Here is a 15,603-nt window from a genome sequence, read left to right as displayed (position 1 = left end):
CTGTCAGTCTGGCGCGGAGCGAGGCGCGCTCGGGCGTCACATGCTGGCTGAGATCATCCTCCTCTTCGACGGGGCGGCCGCAAGACGGCGGCGAGGGAGGCGGGCGGGCGGAGAGCCTTAACTCTTCCCTTCCCTCTTGCCCTGCCTTCTTTAACCCCCCCTGCCCCCCCCACCTCTCCCTCTGCCGTCTCTCCAACCCGCTTCTCGCCCTCTTTCTCTTTTGGACATCTTTCCTTCCCTCCTTCCTTTTCCCACCTTCCTTCTTTTCCCTTCTTCGTTTCCCTTCCCTTCTTCCCTCCCTTTCTTTACCTCTCCTTTCTTCCTTTCCTTTCCTCTCCTCTCCTTCTTCTCTGTTTCCTTTCCTTTTCTTTCCCTCCTTCCTTCCCTCACCTTCCTTTCTTTCCCTTCTTCCTTTCCTTTCTTTCCGTTCCATTCTTCCCTTCCTTTTCTCTCCTCACCTTCTCTCTGTTTCCTTTCCTTTTCCTTCCCTCCTTCCTTCTCTCACCTTCCTTCCTTTACTTTCCATTCTTCCCTTCCTTTCCTCTCCTTCTTCTCTGTTTCCTTTCCTTTTCCTTCCCTCCTTCCTTCCCTCACCTTCCTTTCTTTCCCTTCTTCCTTTCCTTTCTTTCCATTCCATTCTTCTCTTCCCTTCCTCTCCTCTCCTTCTCTCTGTTTCCTTTCCTTTTCCTTCCCTCCTTCCTTCCCTCACCTTCCTTTCTTTCCCTTCTTCCTTTCCTTTTCTTTCCGTTCCATTCTTCCCTTCCTTTTCTCTCCTCACCTTCTTCTCTGTTTCCTTTCCTTTTCCTTCCCTCCTTCCTTCTCTCACCTTCCTTTCTTTCCATTCCATTCTTCCCTTCCTTTCCTCTCCACTCCTTCTCTGTTTCCTTTCCTTTTCCTTCCCTCCTTCCTTGTCTCACCTTCCTTCCTTTCCTTTCCCTTCTTCCTTTCCTTTCCCTTTCTTTCCATTCCATTCCATTCTTCCCTTCCCTTCCTTTCCTCTCCTTTCTTCCTTTCCTTTCCTTTCCTCTCCACTCCTTCTTCTGTTTCCTTTCCTTTTCCTTCCCTCTTTCCTTCTCTCACCTTCCTTCCTTTTCTTTCCCTTCTTCCCTTTCTTTTCGTTCCATTCTTCCCTTCCTTTCCTTTCCTTTCCTTTCCTTTTTCTTCTCTCCCTCCCTCTTTCTTTCCATCTCTCTCTCTCGCTCTCACTCTCGCTCTCTAACAACCCTCCAGCCCTCCCATTTTTTGCCTAGCAGGCTTCAGCTTTTTTACCTTTTAAAAAATGCTTTTAAAAGTAAAAAAAAAAAAAGCCTCTGGCGATCAGGCACCTCAACCGGGGGATCGTCAGAGCCTTGTTTTAATCCATTAAAAACATTTTTTGTTTACAATCTCTTCAGCCGAAGAAGTTGTTTAAAAAATGCTTTTAAAAGTAAAAAAACAAACAAACCTCTGATGATCGCGCGGCTCAGCTGGGCATGGGGGCCACAGGGATTTTTGCTACCAGTTCTCCGAACCACCCGCTGCCATCGCTACCGGATCAGGCGATCCGGTCCGAACCAGGAGCATTTCACCCCTAGGTGAAGCAAGGATTACCCCAAGTAACACCACCAAGACAAGCAATGCACACGCTATGCTTTCATTCAGAATGTAAACACAATCTTTATCGCGGCGTGTCCTATCCTACCTCACAGGGTTGTTGTGAGGATCAAATGAAGGGGAAGCCCACATATTTGCCACCGGAGACCCTCTGAAAAACAAAGATGCTTTCTATGCAGAGGGGAAACAAAAAGGAAGAAATAAATAAATAAATAAATAAAAATAAATAAATAAATAAAATAAAGTGCTTTCCAAGTGGGGTGGTGGGAACCAATGTTTTTTGCCACCAAAAGGAACGAAAAGTCGGTTTCTGCCTGGGAAAGGTATGAAGAAATTGCTTTCCAAGTGGAAAGGGGCCTGATTCAGCTTCCAGGGAAAACAAAGGGGGAGAAAACACTAAGAATCCTAGTGAGTCACTTCTGGTTAGAGGAAAAAATGCTGAGCTTGAGATTCTGAATATCTTGTTGGCTTGGGTTAAAACACTGTCGATATTTCTAGCTTAGGGTTGAAATGAGAGAGCTTTCTTTAATCCTCTCTGAGTTTGATTGTTTTCCTGCAGACGTTTCATTGCCAAACTAGGTATCATCATCAGCGCTAGAAGGGAGTGAGGTTTGTGGAGTGGAGGAGGAGGAGAAGGAGGAAGGACTGTGTGGTCCTAGATGCTCTCTCAACTTGGTTGTTTTCCTGCAGACGTTTCATTGCCAAACTAGGTAACATCATCAGTACTAGAACGGAGTGAGTTTTGTGCAGTGGAGGAGGAGGAGGAGGAAGGACTGTGTGGTCCTTGGTGCTCTTTGAACTTGGTTGTTTTCTTGCAGATGTTTCATGACCCAAACTAAGCAACATCATCACTGTTAGAAGGGAGTTGGATGTGTGGAGAGGAAGAGGAGGAGGAGGAGAGGAGGAGGAGGAGGGGAGGAGGAGGAGGAGAAGCACAACTGTGTGGTCCTTGGTGCTCTTTGAACTTGGTTGTTTTCTTGCAGATGTTTCATGACCCAAACTAAGCAACATCATCACTGTTAGAAGGGAGTTGGATGTGTGGAGAGGAGGAGGAGGAGGAGGAGAGGAGGAGGAGGAGGAGGGAGGAGGAGGAGGAGAAGCACAACTGTGTGGTCCTTGGTGCTCTTTGAACTTGGTTGTTTTCTTGCAGATGTTTCATGACCCAAACTAAGCAACATCATCACTGTTAGAAGGGAGTTGGATGTGTGGAGAGGAGGAGGAGGAGGAGGAGGGGGAGGATGGGGAGGAGCACAACTGTGTGGTCCTTGGTGCTCTCTGAACTTGGTTGTTTTCTTGCAGATGTTTCATTATCCAACTAGGTAAGATCATCAGTGCTAGAAGGGAGTGGGGTTTGCAGAGTGAAAGAAAATGGGAGGAGAAGGAGGAGGGGGAGGAGGATGAAAAGGACTGTGGGGTCTTTAGTACCCTCTGAGCTCAACTGTTTTCTTGCAGACATTTCATGACCCAACTAGGTAACATCATCAGTGCTAAAAAGGAGTGGGGTTTGCAGAGGGGAGGAGGAGGAGAAGGAGGAAGGACTGTGTGGTCCTAGATGCTCTCTCAACTTGGTTGTTTTCCTGCAGACGTTTCATTGCCAAACTAGGTAACATCATCAGTACTAGAACGGAGTGAGTTTTGTGCAGTGGAGGAGGAGGAGGAGGAAGGACTGTGTGGTCCTTGGTGCTCTTTGAACTTGGTTGTTTTCTTGCAGATGTTTCATGACCCAAACTAAGCAACATCATCACTGTTAGAAGGGAGTTGGATGTGTGGAGAGGAAGAGGAGGAGGAGGAGGAGGAGGAAGAGGAGGGGGAGGAGGAGGAGGAGAAGCACAACTGTGTGGTCCTTGGTGCTCTTTGAACTTGGTTGTTTTCTTGCAGATGTTTCATGACCCAAACTAAGCAACATCATCACTGTTAGAAGGGAGTTGGATGTGTGGAGAGGAGGAGGAGGAGGAGGAGGAGGAAGAGGAGGGGAGGAGGGGAGGAGGAGGAGAAGCACAACTGTGTGGTCCTTGGTGCTCTTTGAACTTGGTTGTTTTCTTGCAGATGTTTCATGACCCAAACTAAGCAACATCATCACTGTTAGAAGGGAGTTGGATGTGTGGAGAGGAGGAGGAGGAGGAGGAGGGGGAGGATGGGGAGGAGCACAACTGTGTGGTCCTTGGTGCTCTCTGAACTTGGTTGTTTTCTTGCAGATGTTTCATGACCCAACTAGGTAACATCATCAGCGCTAGAAGGGAGTGGGGTTTGCAGAGTGAAAGAAAACGGAAGGAGGAGGAGGAGGGGGAGGAGGATGAAAAGGACTGTGGGGTCTTTAGTACCCTCTGAGCTCAACTGTTTTCATGCAGACGTTTCATTACCAAACTAGGTAACATCATCAGTGCTAAAAAGGAGTGGGGTTTGCAGAGGGATGGAGGAGGAGGAGGGGGGGGAGGAGGGGGAGAACTGTGGGGTCCTTGGTGCTGTGAGCTTGGTGATTTTCATGCAGACATTTCATTACCAAACTGGGTAACATTATCAGTGCTAAAAGGGAGTGGGGTTTGCAGAAAGAAGGAGGAGGAGGAGGAGAACTGTGGGGTCTTTGGTGCTGTGAGCTTGGTGATTTTCCTGCAGACGTTTCATTACCAAACTAGGTAACATCATCAGTGTTAGAAGGGAGTGGGGTTTGCAGAGTGAAAGACAATCGAAGGAGGAAGAGGGGAAGGAAGAGGATGAAAAGGACTCTGGGGTCTCTGAGCTTGACTGTTTTCTTGCAGACGTTTTGTTACCAAAGTAGGTAACATCATCAATGCTAGAAGGCAGCAGGATTCACTTTTTGTTTATATGTTCTTCAAGGAATCAGCAACTCAAGACAATCAAACAGCCCAATCAAGGAACCACCAAGAACATACCTCCTGACGCCGACACAGCAAGCCACTAGTATAAACAGGGAGTAAAGCCCGCCGCCTTCTAGCACTGGTGACATTACCTAGCTGGGATAATGAAACATCTGCAAGAAAACAACCAACCTCAGAGAACACCAAGGAGCCCTTAAAAGCATTGTCTTAGAGTCCTTCCAGGTAGATAGCAATGTATGAAGCCGCTACCTCTGTGCACTTTTGAAGCAGGTTTTGCAAAGAGATGAGAAAACACGTTCCTTGGGAGGTCTCTCCTAGTGCTTGCACACTTACACACTCAGACTTATGGAAAATTTCACGATGTAAAAAGGATGTTGAGACTCTAGAAAGAGTGCAGAGAAGAGCAACGAAGATGATTAGGGGACTGGAGGCTAAAACATATGAAAAACGGTTGCAGGAACCAGGCATGGCTAGTTTAATGAAAAGAAGGACTAAAGGAGACATGATAGCAGCCTTCCAATATCTCAGGGGTTGCCACAAAGAAGAGGGAGTCGGGCTGTTCTCCAAAGCAGGGTAGAACAAGAAGCAACGGGTGGAAACTGATCAAGGAAAGAAGCAACCTAGAACTAAGGAGAAATTTCCTGACAGAACAATTAATAAGTGGAACAACTTGCCTGCAGAAGTTGTAAATGCTCCAACACTGGAAGTTTTTAAGAAGAGGTTGGATAGCCATTTGTCTGAAGTGGTGTAAGGTTTCCTGCCTGGGAAGAGGGTTGGACTAGAAGACCTCCAAAGTCCCTTCCAACTCTGATATTATTATTATTATTATATTATTATTAAAAAGCACAAGCTAGCATTTCATACAAGGCGTGAAGCCACCCTACATTTTAAAATCTTTTTGACATGGGAGTGTTAACTTTTAATTGCTGTGGAATTATAAAGTCCCCAATAGGCAATTCATCCACGGGATGAACGGAGTGCTTGACAAATAGCTTATTTTGTTTTTTTAAGTTCACAGTTTTGAATATGTACAAGCAAAGAGAGACAGCAGATCGTGAGACAACAAGAGTGAGGCACCTTAGTTAAATGCGAAAATATACTGAAATGCGAGACAGCTTTATATTTTTGAGATTGGACCGGAAGTAGCCGATTGACTGGATTTTTTTTTTAAAAAACTAACTATCTCTGCTTTAGAAGGGATACGGTGGCTCAGCAGCTAAGATGCTGAGCTTGTCGATCGAAAGGTCGGCAGTTCAGCGGTTCGAATCCCTAGCGCCGCGTAACGGGGTGAGCTCCCGTGACTTGTCCCAGCTTCTGCCAACCTAGCAGTTCGAAAGCAGGTAAAAAAGGCAAGTAGAAAAAATAGGGACCACCTTTGGTGGGAAGGGAACAGCGTTCCGTGCGCCTTTGGCGTTGAGTCATGCCGTCCACATGACCACGGAGACGTCTTCGGACAGCGCTGGTTCTTCGGCTTTGAAACGGAGATGAACACCGCCCCCTAGAGTCGGGAACCTTTACCTTTTACCTCTGCTTTAGCTCCTTTTGACAAAAATAAATAAAGCAAATATTCCAAAATAAAGGAAGGCTCCAGGAAATCAAAACTCATCCTTGAAACACCTCACATCTTTGGGGACGTTACAATAAAATTGATCCTTACAATAAAAAAAAATCAATTTCACAAACCAACCAAACCTATCAGCCCTGCTGTTTTTCTGGTCAGTTCCCCAAAGCCTACAGAACAAATGGCGACTTCAAATCTCAACCAACAAATGCTCTGTCTTGCACGTTGGCAAAAAATATATATCAAAACATAAAATACAAATTAGATGAACATGACCTTATAGACAACCCTCACTCTGTCAAGGACCTTGGAGTACTCATTTCTAAAGATCTAAGTGGCAGAGCCCACTGTAACAACATTGCCAAAAAGGCACTAAGAGTTGTTAACCTAATCTTGCGTAGCTTCTTCTCTGGTAATATTTGTACTACTAACTAGAGCATACAGAACATTTGCTAGACCAATTCTTGAATACAGCTCATCTGTCTGGAACCCGCACATAAAGAAAATTGAGAGAGTCCAGAGATATTTCACGAGAAGAGTCCTCCACTCCTCTGCTCGCAATAAAATACCTTCTGCCACCAGACTCCAAATTTTGGGCTTAGACAACTTAGAATTACGCCGACTTCAGTCTGACCTAAGCATAGTACATAAAATTATCTACCGCAATGTCCTACCTGTCAATGACTACTTCAGCTTCAACCACAACAATACACGAGCAAATAATAGATACAAACTCAAGGTAAACCACACCAAACTTGATGGCAGATAATACAACTTCAGTAACAGAGTGGTTAGTGCCTGGAATGCACTACCTGACTCTGTGATTTCTTCCCCAAACCCCTAAAACTTTAAACTTAAGAGGTCTATTTTCCAAAGCGGGGGTCTCCAACCTTGGTCCCTTTAAGACTTGTGGACTTCAAATCCCAAGAGACTAAGAGGTCTGTAAGGGGCGTGCATAAGTGCACCTGCGTGCCTACCGTCCCTGTCCTAATATTCCGTTTTTACTTACTCTTTTCATGTATCCAAATTATGTTTATACTTTTACCTGTTATCTTATATATGATTGTCAAAAATAAATAAAAAACAACAACACCCCTCTCTGCTCCAGCAGTTTTCCGTAAGGCAAGTGAACATGACTGCATACTGGCTGGGGAATTTTGGGAGCTGAAAATCACACACATCTTAAAGTTGCCAAGTTTGAAAAAACACTGTACTTAAGCCAAGACCTCTGTGTGTTGTGAAATTCAACCTTAGCAAGCACAACCCATGGTGCAAGATGTGGCTCATGACTTGGACGACAGATTCCATAACTCCTAGCCGTGGCGAACTGGAGACAAGAAGGAACTAGTTTCCAAAACAAATGGCAAGGATCCAGTCACTGAAGGCTGCTTTGTCTTAACACTGTCCATCTTTTAAGTTTCTGCCGCTGAATGAGATCCATCCCCGTCCCAGTTCCTAGAGATCAATTGCCAATCGCTAAGTGGCCAGTAGGTGGCAGCCACGAGCTACGGCAAACTCAATGTCTGTGACAACCTGGTGGTCCCCAAGAGTTTTGCAGGATTTTCATCTGTAAGGATCGAAAATACGAAAATGACAGAATAAACAGTGTTGGAAGGGACCTTGGAGGTCCTATAGTCCAACCAGGAGACCCTATACCATTTTAGACAAACGGTTTGTCCAGTCTCTTCTTAAAAGCTTCCAGGCATGGAGCACACACAATTTCTGGAGGCAAGCTGTTCTACTGGTTCATCGTTCTAGCTGTCAGGAAATTTCTCCTTAGTTCGTTGCTTCTCTCCCTGATTAGTTCCGTTAGTTTCCAAAGTGCCTTCAGGTGCTTTGGAGCAGGGGTCTCCAACCTTGGTCCCTTTAAGACTTGTGGACTTCAACTCCCAGAGTCCCTCAGCCAGCAAAGCTGACTGAGGAGCTCTGGGATTTGAAGTCCACAAGTCTTAAAGGGACCAAGGTTGGAGACCCCTGCTTTGGAAAATAGCTTGACCCCCCCCTCTTGTGTGCGGGGCAGCCCCTTAGATATCGTAACACTGTTATCATGTCACCCCTAGTCCTTCTCTTCCGAACATATACAGAATACAGAATAAACAAGAGTTGGATGGGACCTTGGGAGGTCATCTAGTCCAACCCCCTGCTGGAGCAGGAGACCCTAATCCAGGGGTCTCCAACCTTGGCAACTTTAAGCCTGGTGGACTCCAACTCCCAGAATTCCTCAGCCAGCTTTGCTGGGAGGAATTCTGGGAGTTGAAGTCCCCAAGTCTTAAGGTTTCCAAGGTTGGGGACCCCTGATATATAGGATTAGGGCAGGGGTCTCCAATCTTGGCCACTTTAAGCCTGGCGGACTTCAACTCCCAGAACCCCCCAGCCAGCAAAGCTGGCTGAGGAATTCTGGGAGTTGAAGTCCGCCAGGCTTAAAGTGGCCAAGGTTGAAGATCCCTGGATTAGGGTCTCCTGCTCCAGCAGGGGGTTGGACTAGATGACCTCCCAAGGTCCCTCCCAACTCTGTTTATTCTGTATTCTATGTTTGTGTGTGTGTGTTACGGGAGCGCCCCTCCTCAACAACACTTTGCTGAGTGGAACGTTCCGTGCGCCGCCCGCAGTTTCCCAGCCGGCCGCTTTTGAGGGACGGACCCTCGCGGCCGGAGGTGGCCGGTCCGTCGGCGCGCCTCCTCCTTCCGGCCGCCATGGTGGAGGAGGCGTCGGCGTCGGCGCTGGATTCGTTCCGCCGCCGTTGGCAAGCCGAGCTGGCCCGGGATGATCCGAGGCGGCGGGGGAAGGGGGGCGGGAGCCGGAAAAGGCCTCGAAATGGGGAAGGCGAAGAGCCGCCGCAGCCGGTGCGAAGCTGGGGCGGCTACGGGGGTCTCCAACCTGGCAACTTTAAGCCTGGCGGACTCCAACTCCCAGAATTCCTCAGCCAGCTTTGCTGGAGGAAGTCGGGGAGTTGAAGCCCCCAAGTCTTAAGGTTCCCAAGGTGGGGGCCCCCTGATATATAGGATTAGGGCAGGGGCCTCCAATCTTGGCCACTTTAAGCCTGGCGGACTTCAACTCCCAGAATCCCCCAGCCAGCAAAGCTGGCTGGGGAATTCTGGGAGTTGAAGTCCGCCAGCTTAAAGTGGCCAAGGCTGAAGATCCTGGATTAGGTCTCCTGCTCCAGCAGGGGGTTGGACTAGATGACCTCCCAAGGTCCCTCCCAACTCTGTTTATTCTGTATTCTATGTTTGTGTGTGTGTGTGTGTGTGTGTTACGGGAGCGCCCCTCCTCAACAACACTTTGCTGAGTGGAACGTTCCGTGCGCCGCCCGCAGTTTCCCAGCCGGCCGCTTTTGCGGGACGAACCGTCGCGGCCGGAAGTGGCCGGTCCGCCGGCGCGCCTCCTATTTCCGGCCGCCATGGTGGAGGAGGCATCGGCGTCGGCGCTGGATTCGTTCCGACGCCGTTGGCAAGCCGAGCTAGCCCGGGATGATCCGAGGCGGCGGAGGAAGAGCGGCGGGAGCCGGAAAAGGCCTCGAAATGCGGAAGGCGAAGAGCCGCCGCAGCCGGTGCGAAGCTGGGGCGGCTACGGGGGTCTCCTGGAGGGGTTGCTGGAGGAAGAGCCGCCGCTTCCCCGCCTCCTCCGCATCTCTCCCGGGCCTCAGGTGGAGGCCGGCCCCGCTGCAGAGACCCCCGGAGGAGGAGGAGGAGGAGGAAAGGAGGACCTGCTGGGGCAGCTCATTCAAGACTTGGTATGGGAACTCAAGGCCGGTTTTTGGCTTCAGAATAGAAATAGAATTAGAATTGAATAGAATGAGGAAGAAGAATAGAAATAGAATAGATAGAAATAGAATAGAATAGAACAGAATAGAATGAGGAAGAAGAATAGACTAGAAATAGGATAGGATAGGATAGGATAGAAGAATAGAATTAGAAATAGAATAGAATAGAATAGAAATAGAATAGAATAGAATAGGGAAGAAGAATAGAATAGAATAGAATAGGAATAGAATAGGGAAGAAGAATAGAATAGAATAGAATAGAATAGAATAGATAGAAATAGAATAGAATAGAATAGAATAGAATGAGGAAGAAGAATAGAAATAGAATAGAATAGAATAGAAATAGAATAGAATTAGAAATAGGATAGGATAGGATAGGATAGGATAGGATAGGATAGGATAGGATAGGATAGAAGAATAGAATTAGAAATAGAATAGAATAGAATAGAACGAGGAAGAAGAATAGAATAGAATAGAATAGAATAGAATAGAAATAGAAGAATAGAATTAGAATAGGATAGGATAGGATAGATAGATAGGATAGATAGATAGATAGATAGAAGAACAGAATTAGAAATAGAATAGAATAGAATGAGGAAGAAGAATAGAAATAGAATAGAAATAGAATAGATAGAAATAGAATAGAATAGAATAGAATAGCATGAGGAAGAAGAATAGAAATAGAATAGAAATAGAATAGATAGAAATAGAATAGAATAGAATAGAATAGCATGAGGAAGAAGAATAGAAATAGAATAGAATAGACTAGAAATAGAATAGAATTAGAAATAGGATAGGATAGGATAGGATAGGATAGAAGAATAGAATTAGAAATAGAATAGAATAGAAATAGAATAGAATAGGGAAGAAAAATAGAATAGGAATAGAATAGAATAGAATAGAATAGAATAGAATAGAACAGAACAGAACAGAACAGAATAGAATTCTTTATTGGCCAAGTGTGATTAGACACACAAGGAATTTGTCTTTGGTGCATACGCTCTCAGTGTACATAAAAGAAAAGATACATTCGTCAAGAATCATAAGGTACAACACTTAATGATAGTCATAGGCTACAAATAAGCGATCAGGAAACAATCAATATCAATATAAATTGTAAGGATACAAGCAACGAAGTCATACAGTCATAAGTGGGAGGAGATGGGTGATTGGAACGATGAGAAGACTAATAGTAGTGCAGATTTAGTTAGTAGTTTGACAGTGTTGAGGGAATTATTTGTTTAGCAGAGTGATGGTGTTAGGGGAAAAAGTGTCCTTGTGTCTAGTTGTTCTGGTGTGCAGTGCTCTGTAGTTATCGTTTTGAGGGTAGGAGTTGAAACAGTTTATGTCCAGGATGCGAGGGGGTCAGCAGGTTTCCTCTTCCCCACCTCCACCCCTGCCAGATTTCAGGGCTTGGACAGAGCTCACCCCCCACCCTTCAGGAGAACCTCTTTCCCCCAACTTGGTGCCCTTCAGGGTAGGTTGGATTACAGAGCCCATTATCCCCTGCTGCCTTCCGTCCTGTTTTTTTTGGATTACTGTTCGGTTGCTTATTCTACTGCGCCAAAGGGAGTCGGAGGTCACAGGCCTTTGCTTTCTTTTTTCCCCTTCCCTGTTTTTCCTATTATTTGCTTTCGTAATTTTTTGTTTTGTGTTTTATATATGTGTATGTATATTTCTCCCTCCATCATCTATCTATCATCTTTCTGTCTGTCTGTCTGTCTATCTATCTATCTCTTTATCATCTATCTTTCTATCTCTTTATCGTCTATTTATCTATCATCTGTCTACATCCATCCATCCATATCTATTGTGTCTATCCGTCTGTCTCTATCTATCTATCTATCTATCTATCTATCTATCTATCTATCTATCTATCTATTTATCGTCTATTTATCTATCATCTGTCTACATCCATCCATCCATATCTATTGTGTCTATCCGTCTGTCTCTGTCTATCTATCATCTGTCTGTCTGTCTGTCTATATATTATATAGTATATATGTATATTTCTAGTATGTATGTATATGTAAATATATTTTATTATATTCATATATTGATTATATTGATTATATTCTAATGAAAAGGATTTTTAAAAAACCCTATTATTCAATAACACTAAAAATCAATAAGGACCCCACAACAAAGCAACATATAGAAACCCACAATGTACAGTCAATAGCCTGATAGATACACATAAGTGCTGAAGGAGGAGGAAAGAAGAAAGAAGGCAAACAGCCACCCACTCCCACGTTGGGGGAAAAAACCAAACCAAATCTGTTCTTTCAAGGCAGGCAAATTTCACTTGGGGTAAGGGATGTTCTCCTGAAAGGCAGGAGGATTTGACATACCATACCCTATTTATTGCCTTTCATTGCTGTATATGATCGCCTGATTTTTTAGAGAAGAGATTAAGATCTCGTTCACCATCACCCCAAAATTAAAGCCCCCCTCCCAATATCCCTTCAGAAGATTAGCTGGACTGAGAGAGTGAATGGGTGGCCCAAAGTCACTGAATCAGTGGGGATGGTGAGATCCTATGGCTCTGCACCCCCTTGGAATTGTCAGAAAAAGCCAGCGGCGTGAAATCTATCCCCCATTGGCATGGTGTGTCCTTTTCTGCCTCTATTCCCAGTTACTCTTGGCCCCTCAATAGCCTGCAAATGAATAGGTTGTGTGGTGTTGGGATTGGGGTGGGGTAGGGAAAAAAAATCCATCTGTTCAGTGCAGCTGAGGATGATGATATGAGCATGGATAATAGGAGACAGGATGAAGTTAATGGCATTGGCACATGATTCAAAGATGCTTGGAAGCATGGTTTTTGTGTGATCTGAACCCAGATTTCCCCCGTCCTAATTCAACTACATACAGTTGTGCTCATAAAAGTTTACATACCCTGGCAGAATTTATGATTTCCTGGCCGTGTTTTCAGAGAATATGAATGATAACACCAAAACCTTTCTGTCAACTCATGGTTAGTGTGTGGCTGAGGCCATTTATGATCAATCAACTGTGTTTACTCTTTTTTCAATCATAATGACAACAGAAACTACCCAAATAACCCTGATCAAAAGTTTACATACCCCAGTTCTTAATACGGCGTATTGCCCTCTTTCACTACAACTATATTACTTGCACCACACTGACTGGTTGTGAACCGTACTGTTGTGGAATTCAGTCACCGTACCATACTTAGTAAAAGGGATGCAGTGGCTCAGTGGCTAAGACGCTGAGCATGTCGATCGAAAGGTCGGCAGTTCAGCGGTTCGAATCCCTAGTGCCGCGTAACGGTGAGCTCCCGTGACTTGTCCCAGCTTCTGCCAACCTAGCAGTTCGAAAGCAGGTAAAAAAAATGCAAGTAGAAAAATAGGGACCGCTTTTGGTGGTAATGTAACAGCGTTTCTGTGCGCCTTTGGCGTTGAGTCATGCTGGCCACATGACCACGGAGACGTCTTCGGACAGCGCTGGCTCTTGGGCTTTGAAACGGAGATGAGCACTGCCCCCTAGAGTTGGGAACGACTAGCACATATGTGCGAGGGGAACTTTACCTTTGAACAAAGGAAGTAGGCATCCATGTTTAAATCTAAATATCTAAATCTAAATATCCAAATATCGATTTGAAATACGTACATAGTACTTCCACAGTCAAGAATTGCTTGTTACATTTTTTTCCCCTAAAGTATGTATCTTAGCTATCTCCGATAGATTTTGTTTTTTTTAACACAATGTATGCAGTGTTTAAAAGGAGCGTGTTTCTCTCCATTCTGGTTAACTGCAATTTTTTCTTTCTTTCGCTCCTTTCTAAAAAGCCACAGATTAAATTTCTGATGGCAGCGAATTAATCCATTTACCGAACTAGAGTTCCATTAGTGCGCTGATGTGTAAACGTGTGTCCCCAAGGAGCAGCGGCCAATGTTTATTTTTTGGATTTTGTCCATCACATTAAAAAAAAAGGAAGAAAAAAATGGAGCTGTTTTAACCAGATAGACCCCTCCCTCCCTCCCTCCCTCCCTTTTTTGCATTCTTTTTTTTTTTGTATTTTGTGTTAATCTAACAATAGGCATACAATAAGGTAATGACGCCACTCAGAAATCCTCTGAATTCAAGTACCGCATTTTTAGGAGTATAAGACACACCTTAGTTTTTGGGGAGGAAAATAAGAAAATAAGAAAAAAGCTGATTGGCAGGTGGATTCTCCTCCAGGAGGAATACCCCCAATCAGCTGTTCCCAGAGGTGAATTTTAGCAACAGGTTCCTTGGTTGTGAGCTCTGTGCCTTACTTTTTTTTTTCTGTTTCAGAAAAAAGCTCTATTTGGAGGCTTCTTTTCTGAAGCTCTGTTTGGGGGCTTTTTTTCTGAAGCTCTGTTTGGGGGCTTTTTTTCTGAAGTTCTGTTTGGGGGCTTTTTTTCTGAAGCGTCTTTCAGCCTCTGAAACCTCCATTTGTCATCTAGTCCAACCCCCCTGTTCACGCAGGAGACCTGTACCAGGGATTCGAACCATGAACTGCCGACCTTTCTGATCGACAAGCTCAGCGTCTTAGCCACTGATCCACCTAGCCAGGCTCAGAAGTCAATGGGGAAGCCTGATTCACTTAACAACCCCACGTGACGAACTGAAGAACCGCATGGATTCACTTACCCAGGTCATAAAATGCCCGGGGCAAAACTGACTTAACCGTCTTGCTTTGCAGCGGGAATTTTGGGCTAAATTGTGGTTGTAAGTCGAGGATTACCCGTGCTTTGGTCTTGCTCCTGTCTTTAAAAAATCAGGAAGGAAAACAAAAAAGCTTGCTTAGAAACCCGTGAACCTTCTTTGCGGGCCGAATTGTTGTTAACGTTGAAGCTCTTGATACCAGAAGTTGTAAAAGTTTCCATGGGGTCTTTAGAGAAGAGATTTGAGGTTAAATCTTCCCCTTCCAAGGTGAATCCCCTTTTTGAAAAGTTCTCCAGCCCTGGGGATCCTAAATGCACTTTATTGATCCTCCCTCCTTTAATAAATATTTCAGCAACTTGTGGATGTCGGAAAAATGGATTGAGAGATATATTCATGCAGCATATAAAAAAAAAAAAATCAGATTGTTCCGTTAGGTTTTACCCAATTTTAATCCGTTAAAATTTCCTGGGTTTTTTGGGGGGGGAGAAACCCATTTCACATTCCTCAGTTTCTGCTACTTTTGAACAGCTGAGCGGAAAAGTGATGATATGTTTGTTTATTTTGTCGTTCACCTTTGCAAGATCGGGCCTTTTGCAACAGGTGATCCTCAACGTAGGGCCACAAATGAGTCCAAAATTTCTGCTGCTAAGCAAGACACTTGTTCAGTGCGTGTTTGCCCCATTTTATGACCTTCCTTGCCACCGTCGTCAGGTGAATCCCTGCAGTTGTTCAGTTAGTAACACGGTTGTTAAGTGAATCGGGCTTCTCCATTGACTTTGCGGGTCAGAAGGTCACAAAAAGGGATAATGTGACACACACACACCCAGTCCCGTCCCCCCCCCGGACACTGCAACCGTCATAAATAGGAGCCAGTTACCAAGCGCCCAGATTTCGATCACGTGACCATGGGGATGCTGCATCGTTAAGTGTGAAAAATGGTCCTAAGCCACATTTTTCAGAGCTGTTGTAGCTTTGAACGGTACGGTTGTAAGTCGAGGATTACCTGTGCATTAAAAATGTAACAAATTCTCCGAAGTGATCATCACACCTGGCTAAGTGTCAAACAAGTCGATATAATTTGAGATGGTGTTACACCCAAATATATCCCAGCAATGAGAATTGGGAGTGTAAGTAAGTAAAACAGAATGGGCTGGCTGCTGAGTAAGGCCCATCTTCAGATAGAGGGTCTTTTTACCAGG

The 15,603-nt window shown here is 45.0% G+C and overlaps 2 protein-coding genes across 3 annotated transcripts in view; both read left to right on the top strand.

Annotated features, from left to right (window-relative positions):
• Positions 1–15,603, top strand: part of RNFT2 (ring finger protein, transmembrane 2) — an 88,626-nt gene that overhangs the window by 60,946 nt on the left and 12,077 nt on the right. The window lies entirely within an intron of this gene.
• The window catches only part of FBXW8 (F-box and WD repeat domain containing 8), a 73,509-nt gene continuing 67,266 nt past the window's right edge, over positions 9,361–15,603 (top strand). For both annotated transcript variants that reach the window (XR_009152204.1, XM_058158381.1), the window contains exon 1: positions 9,361–9,721. Coding sequence is in view for 1 of the 2 variants with exons in the window: in XM_058158381.1 (XP_058014364.1) it covers positions 9,389–9,721 (333 nt within the window). In the remaining variant the exon portion in view is untranslated. The remainder of the gene's footprint in view (positions 9,722–15,603) is intronic.

Source organism: Ahaetulla prasina, chromosome 15 (assembly GCF_028640845.1).
Source record: "Ahaetulla prasina isolate Xishuangbanna chromosome 15, ASM2864084v1, whole genome shotgun sequence".
Classification (NCBI taxonomy): domain Eukaryota; kingdom Metazoa; phylum Chordata; class Lepidosauria; order Squamata; family Colubridae; genus Ahaetulla; species Ahaetulla prasina.
Note: the sequence above shows the minus strand (reverse complement) of the source record. Positions and strands in the feature narration are given on the sequence as shown.